This window comes from Pelodiscus sinensis, chromosome 19, assembly GCF_049634645.1.
Source record: "Pelodiscus sinensis isolate JC-2024 chromosome 19, ASM4963464v1, whole genome shotgun sequence".
NCBI classification, from domain to species: domain Eukaryota; kingdom Metazoa; phylum Chordata; order Testudines; family Trionychidae; genus Pelodiscus; species Pelodiscus sinensis.
The window spans coordinates 4835806-4848378 of record NC_134729.1 but is presented as its reverse complement, the minus strand read 5'-3'; the positions used below and the strand labels follow the sequence as shown (position 1 = coordinate 4848378).

General features: G+C 48.8%; 1 protein-coding gene across 1 annotated transcript; it reads right to left on the bottom strand.

Annotated features, from left to right (window-relative positions):
* Window positions 1–5709: 5709 nt before the first annotated feature.
* On the bottom strand, window positions 5710–10372 carry LOC102456974 (tubulin alpha-1A chain). Its single transcript, XM_006131169.4, has 4 exons — window positions 10215–10372; window positions 8058–8280; window positions 7790–7938; window positions 5710–6911 (listed from the first exon to the last, which is right to left on the bottom strand). The coding sequence occupies exons 1-4, from the start codon at window positions 10215–10217 to the stop codon at window positions 5931–5933; spliced, it is 1356 nt and encodes a 451-aa protein (XP_006131231.2). The 5' UTR covers window positions 10218–10372; the 3' UTR covers window positions 5710–5930.
* Window positions 10373–12573: the final 2201 nt, after the last annotated feature.

The following is a 12573-nucleotide window of genomic DNA, read 5'->3' as shown; positions in this document are numbered from 1 at the left end:
TGACTTAGTGTTTGTTGTAAGATGTGGAGCTTTCCCCCAAGGTTATTAATAGAAATGAGAACTTGCTTGGTGCAGTAGCAGCAGGCAACTTATTGGAGATGTGCACTGCTCAGATTCCAAATGGGGCAGGCTGTTTTTGTAGCTACAGAGAGGATTGTGTCAGTAGAAGCCCTGTTTGCTATGTGTCATGTTACCTTCTAAAGGCTTGGAAAATGGACAACAGAAAGGAAACCATATCCTTCCCCTTTTATGCAGAGTTTGAAGGGCTTTTTCTGTCCCATAGCTCAGCCTTGTCTGAATAATGGGGGTTTTTTTCCCTAAAATTTCCCACTGTTGCTGTGACTTGTGGAAGGGCATTGACAGCAGGCAGCTGTGAGGATTTGAAGGGAAAAAACAAGGCTAGTGCAGAGACAGCCATAGAATCATGTGAATGTGTTTGGCTGGCGGTTTGATCACATCAACATGCTTTCCCTTCCCTCGCGGAATCTGCAAATGGCTCCCGCTAGATGTGCTCTTATTTTACTTACATTTTATGCAATGAATAAAAGAAGGGGGAGGCCACCATCCTTTCAGTGGTTTATAAAACCAAAATGGTCCATTTTTCACTCGGGCAACACTTTAACCCTTTTTCCTCTCTCATCCAGGCCGCCTCTGTACTGAAATGTGTTTTGATCTAATCTCTTACACTGCTCAGTCTAACTGATCCTATTTCCTGTTGTTTTTTTTCAGAGCGGTTTATGAATACCCTCAGTGCTCTCTCACCACCAGCTGCAAAGAACCATCTGTTTTCACACAATGGCTGCTTCTACACTGGCAAAGCTGGGACCCCCTATTTTACCCCCACCCTACTACTGCAGTACTGCTGGTGAAACTGAGATGCATAGACAGGGCTCAGCTTAGTCTGTACATTTTTATCACTATGCCATCAGCTACCATGCTCTAAGCTCCACTGCTACCTCTAACATCACTACCCCTGGTTGGAGTATTCCAGATTCCATTTTTGCCCATGTGGACAAGACACAAAAGGAGGACTGGATTGCACTTTTTACCTGCAAGCAAAAGCAAACTACATGGAGTAGGTATAGTAAAAATGGTTTAGTTCCTTATGTTGTCCTAGGGTATAGGAAGAAAAGATCTTTAGATTAAATCAATGAAAATCACTAATTTGTACACCCTTTAGTTATCCGGTGGAACTCACAGCCATAGTAAACCAAGTCAAAGGAACTGATAGATTTTATAAAGGCCTGGATAACTGACTGATCAACAACATTAACAAAACAAGGTACATAATAATCTCATGCTTCAAGCTGTAAACTGACGTCCTTCATGACACATCAGCAGAAAGGGAAGTTGAAATTCACACGTGTTTTTAAGAAACTTGTTAGGGGGCCAGTTAATGCAAACCTGCCAAAGATTAGATGTTTGCAGGAATGAACATCCACTCAGTCCTGATGAGTACAGGCAGTCCCCGGGTTACGTACAAGATAGGGACTGTAGGTTTGTTCTTAAGTTGAATTTGTATGTAAGTCGGAACTGGTACATATTGTAGGGGAAACTCTAGCCAAACATTTCTCCAGAGCTCAGTTTTATTCTCCCACACCTCACTTCCCTCAGTCCTTTATTCTCAAGCTGAGTGTCTGCTGAGAAAAGCTGCTCCGCGTCTGCCTGGTCTGCTGGGGGGGGGGGGGGGGGGGCGCTAGCTTCGCGTCTCCCTGGTCTGCTGGGGGGAAGCAGCTAGTGTGGGGTTGCCTCACCCTGTTTGTAAGTAGGGATCCGATGTAAGTCGGATCCATGTAACCTGGGGACTGCCTGTAATTGCTTTCTACAACCACTCATAGAAAGAGTTGTATGGATCATGTATATTTGTCTCCATGCCCAGCCACTGGAGGACAGCATAGGTGCATCTGAACAGCTCCCTGAAGCATGCTTCCCGTGCATGCATGAATTAGTAACTTTAGACTCATGACAAATTATTCCAGCTCCAGCAAAGAATTTGGCACTTTATGTTTCATTGCATCTGGCATCTCTGACTCGCCTCTGGTGGCTATGTTGCTGGACAAGAATACTGGAGAAAGTCTTTTAGTGACTGTCCTCCACTTAAAACTTTAAAAACAACAAATAGTTTAGTAGCACTTTAAAGACTAACAAAACATATAGATGGTATCATGAGCTTTTGTGGACACAACTCACTTCTTTAGATGACCTCCAGTTGTAATTCTCGTATTGATTAAACATTCAGAAGTGCTTTAGTGCTTTAAATACAGAAACAAAATGCTGCATCTCTACACAGTAAAGTTCTTCTGATAGTAACTATTCAATCACACTGGGAACTCATTTATAAGCTGCAGTTAAATGACAGCAGGCAGTTACAAAATGCTGTATTCAAAGTGGCATGCCTGAATAGAATTAATTCTTCTCAAGCTGGGAACACACAGAGCCTTGTGTTCATTGCATTCAGTAGCTTCCCTGAGACCATTTTTGTTGCGAATATGAGCTTTTTTTCAAAGGCATGACAAGGGCCTGCTACTCTTTCTCTCCTCTCAAATTTCACTTTGTTTGACTTCCATTATTTATTCGACTTCTGGAGCAAAGATGGAATAGCAAAGGTGTGACATTATGTCCCTTAAGCAGCCTCTTTTTTAATTTTTCAACCCAAAAAGGGTTTTTTGTGCAAGTGGCTCTAACTGAATGTAGCTTTAGGCAGCATTCTTCTCTTTAACTGGTAGGGTTTGTTTGGAAGGAGGGAAGGCTGTAGGGGCTGGCAATGCTGTAGACTGGCTCACAGTATTATTTGACAAAAAGGTACAAGATGCAAATATTGCAGTGCTGCTACTGAGAAATTGTCTTCCCCTTGAGTGTAAAGGGCTGTAAAGACCAGGCAGGTTTTGCAAAAACAATAAGGGATTTTTTTTAAAAATTCTACTCTTCTGTGTTATGGAAGTGAAACATAGAAACAAAACAAAGAAATTAAACTTAGAATCCCTAGTCACTGCTTCACTCCTACTTTGCTACCAAAACCCTCACTGCAGCACTGGCATTAGCCTGTATGTAATTAGTCTGAAATATAGATGGCAAGTAAATGTTTCATGAGGCAAATGTCTAAGGCAGGGGCATAGTACACAGTGCCTAATTCTGCAGGCAGAGGTACGCCCAGAATAAGGGAAGGCTCTGGGATCTCTATGAAACCAAGAGGGAAAGTGACTTCAATGGGCACAGGTCCAGGGCCCACTTTTAGTATTTGTTGATAATGACCAAACCCACCTCTGGGGGATACTCTGGTCCCCTTGAAGTTTTATTAGTAGGGCCAGGATTTCACCCTGTCTTCAGTCTGTTTCTCCCTCTGCCCCTAGTGCATGACATGAGGTGGCTTTTAGTGGCAGCTAGAGGCTATGTGCAAGGGTAAATGGTTCAGAGAACTCCCATTTATAGAAAAAACATTCAAGATATTAGCCAACCCTTTTTAAAGATCACCTGCATTATCCTTTATTCATGAACTTTAAATCCTTCTTAATTTCTTCTCCCTCAGGGTTCAGTTAATGCAAATGAAAATGGAAAGAGTCTCTTAAATGTAAGAGCAAACAGCAACATACAATTACCAGAAAATCAGCTGAGAAGGTGCTTTTATTTCATGACTGCAAGCATCTGCCCTTTGTTAAGTGTCACTGCCATGCTAAAACCTGCATTTAGCAAATTCTCTGCCCTGGATGATACAAACCACAGCTTAGATGGCTAAAGCAAAGTATTTGAAAGATTTAATTTGCTTTTGGTCAAATTGAGGTGGTTGCCAATGGAGACTGTTTCCATTTGTTTCTACTCAGTTTCATTCTTGGGTTCTCATGCACAAGGACAATGTTGCAGATACTACAGGGGGAATATTTGTTAGTCAAAGAAAGTAGTTTAATGGAAATGCTTCCAGGCATCTTTCTCTTATAAATATCCATTGAGTTTTAGATTTTGGGGCAAATTTGACCAGGGTGCTTTTAATGAGTGTCTTAGGTTACATGTAGAGAAATAGTCTGAGGTTAATAGGATGAAGTTTAATAAGAACAAATGCAAAGTACTCCACTTAGGAAGGAACAGTGTGTTTCACACATACAGAATGGAAAGTGGTTGTCTAGGAAAGTACTGCAGAAAGGAATCTAGGGGTCATAGTGGACCACAAGCTAAATGAGAGTCAGTGTGACTGTTGCAAAAAAAACCAAAACAACCCCCCCCACACACACACACACACACAAAATACAAACAAAAACCCCACAAACATGATTCTAGGATGCATTAACAGGAGTGTTGTGAGAGACACGTCATTTTCCTGCTCTACTCTGCGCTGAGTAGGCCTCACTTGGGGAGTAGTGTGTCCAGTTCTGGACCCCACATGTCAAGAAAGCTGTGGAAAAAATGGAGAGAAGAGCAACAAAAATGATTAAAGGCCTAGAAAACATGAGCTATGTGGGAAGACTGAAAGAACTGGGCTTGTTTAGTTTAGAAAGGAGAAGACTGAGAGGGGACATGATAGCAGTTTTCAAGTATCTAAAAGCGTGTTACAAGGAGGAGGGTGAAAAATTGTTCTCCTTGGCTTCTGATGATAGAACAAGCAATGGGCTTAAATTGCAGCAAGGGAGGTTTAGGCTGGACATTAGGAAAAACTTCCTGTCAAGGTGGTGAAACACTGGAATGAATTGCCTAGGGATGTTGTGGAATCTCCATCACTGGAGATATTTAAGAGCAGGTTAGATATCAGGGATGATCTAGATCAGGGGTTCCCAACCTTTTTCGATCCCATGCCCCTTATTTAATATGAAAGGAAATAAATTCTAGACTCTAGAATCCACAGCTTTTTTCACTAACACTACTACTTTTGGAATATTTCAGTTAGGATAATCTAGTTATTTACCAAATATTCCCTGTACCCCCTTGATAATGCATACCCCAGGTTGAGAACCCCTGATCTAGATGGTGGTTGGTCCTGCCATGAGCACAGGGGACTGGACTTTCTTGGTGTCCCCCTTCCAGTTCTAGTATTATGATTTTATGTCAGTGTCACCTGGTTAGCACTGTAGTTTTGGTAACAAGTCATGATTTTCATTATAAGCTTCTCATTGAGGGTGAGGGGCTGAGTGTCCCTTAGTCATCTTGAAATAAGATGCTACAATTTGGATTTGGTTACTTTAGATGTTGTGTTAATGATAGGCTAGGCTGAAACCCTTCTCATCCCCAAATGGCTACAATTGAAAGTTCATTAAGCCAGCTCTGCAGTGAATACAGGCCAGTTTCCATGCCTAGTTCATATTTTGACTTAAGCTTACAGAATGTGACAGGGGCAGAGCTGGTCTTCCCTGCAGCAAAGCTGCCCCAGTGGCTCCTTGTACTCCTGACAAGTTGGTGCAGATTCAGGACTATGCTAATATGCAAACAGTTCAAACACAAGGAAGCAGTGATGGTTTACAACCATTGCAGCTGGATCTCTCCTACAGGCACGGCCTTCAGCCATTGAAAAAAACTTACAAGAATAAGTTTTCAAATTCAGCTTTGTGTGTTGAATTTGATAAGATGTGTGCAGTTTTAGATTTTACAGAGGGCAACTTTACTATCTTGGGTCTACTGTGTTCAACTACATGTTCCTGTCAGTGCTGTGGAGGTTTAAGACTTGATTTTTTTTCGTTTTGTTTTGTTTAAGGAGCACGTTGAGTAAAATACACAAGACAGATCCTCTAACACAGGGAATGCTTTTTTATTCAAACCCACAAGAAGTGGATGGTTTGGGTCTGTAACAAAAACTTCCATGATTTTAAGCACAGATCAGTTACCATACGGCAAACACACACAATTGGGCATACACTGCTACATACAAATTAACTGATCGGACCAAACATTTTGAATGTTTAGAATAGTTTAAGCTCCCTGTAAGAGCAGCACCGTTGTGACATTGTACTTTAGTATTCCTCCCCTTCCTCTTCACCCTCCCCTTCAACAGAATCCACACCAACCTCTTCATAATCCTTCTCCAGGGCAGCCATATCCTCCCGCGCCTCCGAGAACTCCCCCTCCTCCATCCCCTCCCCTACGTACCAGTGAACAAAGGCACGCTTGGCATACATCAGGTCAAACTTGTGGTCCAGACGAGCCCAGGCCTCAGCTATGGCTGTGGTATTGCTCAGCATGCACACAGCCCGCTGCACCTTGGCCAGGTCACCGCCAGGAACCACTGTGGGAGGCTGGTAGTTGATACCAACCTTGAAGCCAGTTGGGCACCAGTCCACAAACTGGATAGTGCGCTTGGTCTTGATGGTGGCAATAGCAGCATTGACATCTTTGGGAACCACGTCCCCACGGTACAACAGGCAACAGGCCATGTATTTCCCGTGGCGAGGGTCACATTTCACCATCTGGTTGGCTGGCTCAAAGCAAGCATTTGTGATCTCTGCTACAGAAAGCTGCTCATGGTAAGCTTTCTCAGCAGAGATGACAGGGGCATAGGTGGCCAGAGGGAAGTGGATACGGGGGTAGGGCACCAAGTTGGTCTGGAACTCTGTCAGATCTACATTCAGGGCACCATCGAATCGCAGGGAGGCAGTGATGGAGGACACAATCTGACCTATCAAACGGTTCAGATTGGTGTAGGTTGGGCGCTCGATGTCCAGGTTCCTGCGGCAGATGTCGTAGATGGCCTCGTTGTCCACCATGAAGGCGCAGTCAGAGTGTTCCAGGGTGGTGTGGGTGGTCAGGATGGAGTTGTAGGGCTCCACCACAGCGGTGGAGACCTGAGGTGCTGGGTAAATGGAGAACTCCAGCTTGGATTTCTTGCCATAGTCAACAGACAGACGCTCCATCAGCAGGGAGGTGAACCCTGAACCAGTGCCACCCCCAAAGCTGTGGAAGACCAGGAAGCCCTGGAGACCTGTGCACTGATCAGCCTGAGAGAAGGTGGAAACACAAAGGAAGCTATTGTTAAGACACAAGAACAGACATCCTGGGTTTGACTAATGGTCCATCTAGCCTAGTATCTTTTCTTCCAACAGTGGCCACTCCCAAGTACTTCAGAGGAAATGAAAAGGGCAATTCCTGAGTGATCCATCTGTCATCCAGTCCCAGCATCTGGCAGTCAGAGGCTTTGCAACACCAAGTATCCAGTTGCATCCTGGACCACCTTAGCTAATTGTCACCAATGGTCACCAATGGATCTATTCTTAATGATCTAGATTTCTTTTGAGCCCTGTGATCATTCTGGCATTCACAACAGTCCCCCAGGAAAAGAGTGCCACAGCTTGACTCTGTGCTGTGTGAAGCATTTCCTTTTGTTTTAAACCTGCTGCCTGCTAGTTTTGTCAACTGATTGGATCATTGAACTGGATTAGTTATTTCTTGGGGGGGGGGGGGGGGGGGGAAGAGAGAAGAGTTCTTACTTTCTTCCCATCCTAGACATTTTCCCCCTCTTAGAATCCAAATTCTGTTCTATTAATCTGGGCCCACTCCATCATTCTTAGAGGAGTTTCATCAGTGTAAATCCAGTGCAATTGGAAGCAATGTAATAATTTATCTCTTAAAACATTTCTTGTCTGTATTCACTGTCTGGTATTCTTATCCCAAGATTGCTCTGAGTAACTACTCTATTCCAAAGGAGTTTTAACTTCACCTTGGGACCACCTACAAATATGGTGGCAATAAAAACATTAACAATATGATTATCTGGAATTGGAAATGGGGGAAAATCCATCAGCAGTGAATTTACATTCTTCAATCAGCTTTCTATTCACAACCTGCCCAGATTATGCTAAAAGGAGATGGTATCTACCAGCTTGCGGATTCTGTCGAGAACCAGGTCGATTATCTCCTTGCCAATGGTGTAGTGCCCACGGGCATAGTTGTTGGCAGCATCTTCCTTGCCAGTAATGAGCTGCTCAGGGTGGAAGAGTTGGCGGTAGGTTCCAGTGCGCACTTCATCTGGGGAGAGGAAAGGCAGAGAGTCGGTCTCTCCCCACTGTCCATGCACAGTAGCTGTCTGCACATGGGCTTACAAGGGGAGTCCAGAAAGCAGTTAGATGATGGCTTTGCATACTCACCTATCACGGTTGGTTCCAAGTCCACAAAGACAGCCCTGGGCACGTGCTTGCCGGCGCCTGTCTCGCTGAAGAAGGTGTTGAAGGAGTCATCTCCTCCACCGATGGTCTTGTCACTGGGCATCTGGCCATCAGGCTGGATCCCATGTTCCAGGCAGTAGAGCTCCCAGCAGGCATTGCCGATCTGGACACCAGCCTGGCCGACGTGGATAGAGATGCACTCACGCTGTGGAGAAGAGAATGGGAGGCAGGGAAGAGATGTGAACACATTGGCCTGGTCTGCAATTGCATGTTAATAAGTAGCAATGGAGGTATCTCTAGAAGATCCCTTTGACACTCCCATGTTTGCCTTTTTTGGCTCTTCAGTGCTTATAACTGTAGCAGCAGTATCAGGGGTTAAGCTTTAGAGAGGGGCATGCTCTGAAGAGTCAGCAGCACAGTCACACAGATGCTAACTCTTTGTTTAACACCACATGGTCTAACCACCATATGCTCTCAAAATAGGGGGGCAAAGGAAGAGTACAGAGAGAAGAAAATACTTGTTAACCCAGACAGGTAGGAGGTAACTGGAAACCCTTTTGCAGCATCACACTTCTTGAAATGTGCCCACCTGCCACGCCCTTTTTTTATCTGTAGGGCCTGATTCTTCTCCCAGAGAACTGGCAAAACTGATTTGGATAGAGGATTGGGATGGGACTTCTCATGAATAAGAATCCCAGTCTACAAAACAAGGCAAGCCAGACTTCCACCCCCCACAACTCTGGTGCCTCATGGAGAAATTGGCCCCATTGTGGATGCTGAATCCTTTCCCAGCAGGTGCTCAGCAGTTGGTAAGTTCACCCTCCAAACTACTGATTTGCTTTCTGTGCCCCCAGTACCTGGCCCTCCCTCCCACATGCCAATGGCTCTTCCCCAGCCAGGAAGGCTAGCCTAGGGAATAATGAATGGAGCTACCACACCCAGCCTGGGAACAGGCTCATTTGGTGCAACTGAGAGACCATTAACTATCCTCTGCCCCATGCCTGCCGGAGTCTGTGCGGACAGCCCTGGCTTAGCACTGGCTGGTCTATTTCCAGCATGATCTCATTAGACTGGTTTGCCAATTCCCCTCCGCTGACCTCATCTGGGAACAGACCCGCCTAGGAGCGGAGACAATCAATGGATCAGCCAGAACAAAAGTCCAAGCTAACTCACATGCCAAGCAAGCCAGCATCTGCGGGAAGGGGCTGGCTGCCATTCCCCAGCCCCGACGCTCCGCCTTTAGTGCGCAGAGAGCGGGGAGTTGCGAACTCGACCATCGCCCTGGGGATGCTGCCGAGGCGCTAAAATGCAGCCCTCGTGCACCGAGCCCAGCGATACAAGGACTAGGGATATGCGGGTCGCCTACACGGCACGTTTCCCTCCCAAGCCCCATCCAGGCAGCTGCCTCCTGCGCCCCAGAACCATCAGTGTGGACCCAAGCGCCTGAGGCCCCCTCCCCCTTTGTCTGCTGGGTCAGGGCCCCCTCCCCTGCGCTAGCTAGTGGGGGGGGTTGAGTGGGGAGCAGAGGCGTGGTCAGTGCAGCCCAGCCCGATGCTGAAATGGGACCTCGGTGGGAAACCAGCCCCTGGCTCAGCTGCTCTGTGGGCAGGGGGCCGGGCAGCCCGCCCTCCTCTGGGACGCCAGGGCGTGGCCCTCCATCCCCCGCTAGCCCGGGCAGCCACGGCTGCTCTGCTGGGAAGGATTTTGCAGCCGGGACCCGGCGGTTTGGCACGTCCCCCTCCCGCAGTCCAGCTGGTGCCTCCGCCCAAAGGGGGAACGGGGGAAGGCGGAGCAGAGCCGCCGGCTGCGATCCGGCCAGCGAGGCGGGGAGATTGGGAGCTTTTGAAAAGCGCCTGCATTTGCCCTGCCCTGCAGCCAGCGGGGGGACAGCCGCGCCCCCCGGGAGCCCTGCAGCCAGCGGGGGGACAGCCGCGCCCCCCGGGAGCCCTGCAGCCAGCGGGGGGACAGCCGCGCCCCCCGGGAGCCCTGCAGCCAGCGGGGGGGACAGCCGCGCCCCCCCGGGAGCCCTGCAGCCAGCGGGGGGGACAGCCGCGCCCCCCCCCGCACTCCCTTAGCGCCCCATTTCCTCTCTGCTCTACCGCGCCCCCCGTGGCGTGCAGCCCCGCACGCGCCCCTTACCATGCTGGCTGCGGGCGGGGCGCTGGCCGCTTTCTTACCGCGCGACTCTTAGGGGATCGCTGTAAGAGAACTTAGGGTGTGCGCGCCGGCCCGCCTCCTTTATACCCTTCGGTCACCATGGCGACGGGCCTGGGCTGCCAGCCATTGGTCCGCCTCGACCGTTTCCGCCCGGCGATTGGTGCGGAGCGCTCAGGATGAGGTCATGGCCCCGCCCCCCAGCTTGCAGACAAAGAGCGGGCGGGGCGGGCGGCTTTGCAGCAGCTAGATGCTGCAGTCAGCCCCGATCCGGAGCGTGCGTGAACCCCCTCCCCCGCCTCCAGGTTCGCGCCGCATTGTGTGGGGAAAGCTGGGGCGACACCGGAAGGGAAGAGCCTTTAGTTGGGGCCCCCGATGAGCCAAGAGCGTGTGGGGATCAAGTACATGGTCATCCAGCCCCCTCCTCCCCGAGGGCTAAGTTTAGGGTCGGGTGAGGCAGGTTCGGGGCTCCTGACTGGTACCACATGGAATTGGGCTGTCAGGGATCTCCCACCCCCGAGGAGATAGTCTAGGGTCAGTCCTGCTCTCTGCCAGGTGGGGTGCTCCCATGCAAGTGACTTCCAGCCCCTGCTCCCTGTGTCGTCGTCCCCCGAAATACCCACGGGATCCCGCACTCACCTCGCCCCCCAGCAGCAGGGAAGAGCCTGGCTGGGACTGGGGGGGCTGCCACCCCACCGACTTGAGTCAGTGCTTCCTATCAGTTCCAGGGTTTGCACTTTGGTTCAAGGGTTCTTAGCAGCCTCTAGGTCTGGGGAGGTTCCTGACCTGGGCTACAGCTGGTCTGGCAGCTGTGCTTGTAGGGAGCACTTGGCATCTTGGCCATGGGAGAATTATACAGGGGAGGGTCGGGTGGGGGCATAGGGTTGCAAGTACCAGATCACCCTTCCAGTCATGCATCCCCATCTTCAGAGAACCGCCCACGGCCCACCCCATGGAGCTGGCTGTTCCCACCCCACAGGGTTGTGATGGGAAGTGTCTGTCCCTAGGCTGGTGTGTAGTGAGTGTCATGGCTGGTCCAACTTACAGCAACCGTGAGCTGAGAGTTAGAGCCCCGACCTCACCTTCAGGGCATGCAGGAGTGTGCTGCCAGAGCTTGGCCAGCACAGCTGCTGGGCTCCAAATAATGTCCATCATATACAAGGTTTGCAGTTCTGTTCAATGGCTCCCAGCCTCCTCCCCTCCCGCCCCACACACACTGTACAAATTGTTCCACTACACCCGATTGCAAAGGGGAGGCTAGCACAGGGAGGTGTCTCTCATCCCCAATTTCCCCCTTTTCCACAGGGCGAGCTCAGATCCTCTTTTCCAGGGCCGGAGGTGCCTTTCTAGCTCCATTTCTGCAGAGCTGGCAACTGAGGCGAGGGGGTGGGGAGGGGACAGGCAGCAGCTGCTGCAGGTGGAGCTGTGAGACTGGCTGCTTTGTTGCAGACTGGTGAGCAACATTTTCAATCCCCCTCACAAGAAATCACGATTTTCTACACATTTCCCATATTCTGCAGCCTGCTCTGGGTTCCTGCTCCCATGCTTCTACTAGTTTGACACATTTCTCTCTAACAGGCAGGAAAAGTAGCCCCAGCCCCCTGGCTATTTTTTTGCACTAACATCCCTGTGAATATTGGCCCCCTGTGGCATGACAGCACATACAGACTGTATCTGGAGTTGCTCCTGAATCATAAAAGGACAAAGGACCTACATTCCCCAGGGAACTGATGAGGTACAAAGAGACTCCAGGATTCCATAGGCACAGCTGAACAAAGGAACTTCTGGGGCATTCTGAAGAACAGATGGTCAAATCCTCAGCTGGTGAAAATGAACTTCAGTGGTACCTCACTGATTTACACCAGTGGAGGATGCTGCTCAAAGAAGAGGTGGATAGCTAGCATTGCAATTTGGCCATGTTCAGACCTGAGTTTTTTTCGTCAAGTTCCTGTCTACCCACAGAGACCTGTAAATTTCTAACCACATTGTAGCGAAACAAATAGAAACAACAGCCTGTGATCCTGCCCTGGACTCTGGCCTGTGCACTACATAGAGAGCCATCTAGTTATACTCCAGGACACAGCAAAATGCTACATTTACCTTTACATGTACAGCAGCTTAGAGTACAACATGCTGCTTACTGGATATATATACCTCTTCCAGGGAGAGGGAGAGGGGGAGGAGGAGAGCTCAGGAAATTCAATTTCCTGTGGAGACCTGTCAAGTTCTCAGGGTCATTTTACTCTAGTTTGTAAATGGGCTTTGCAGTGCATTAGTGACCGGAAGATCCCGAGCTGAAACTCAATCATCCATTTGAACACTCACCAAAATCAGTTACATGTTT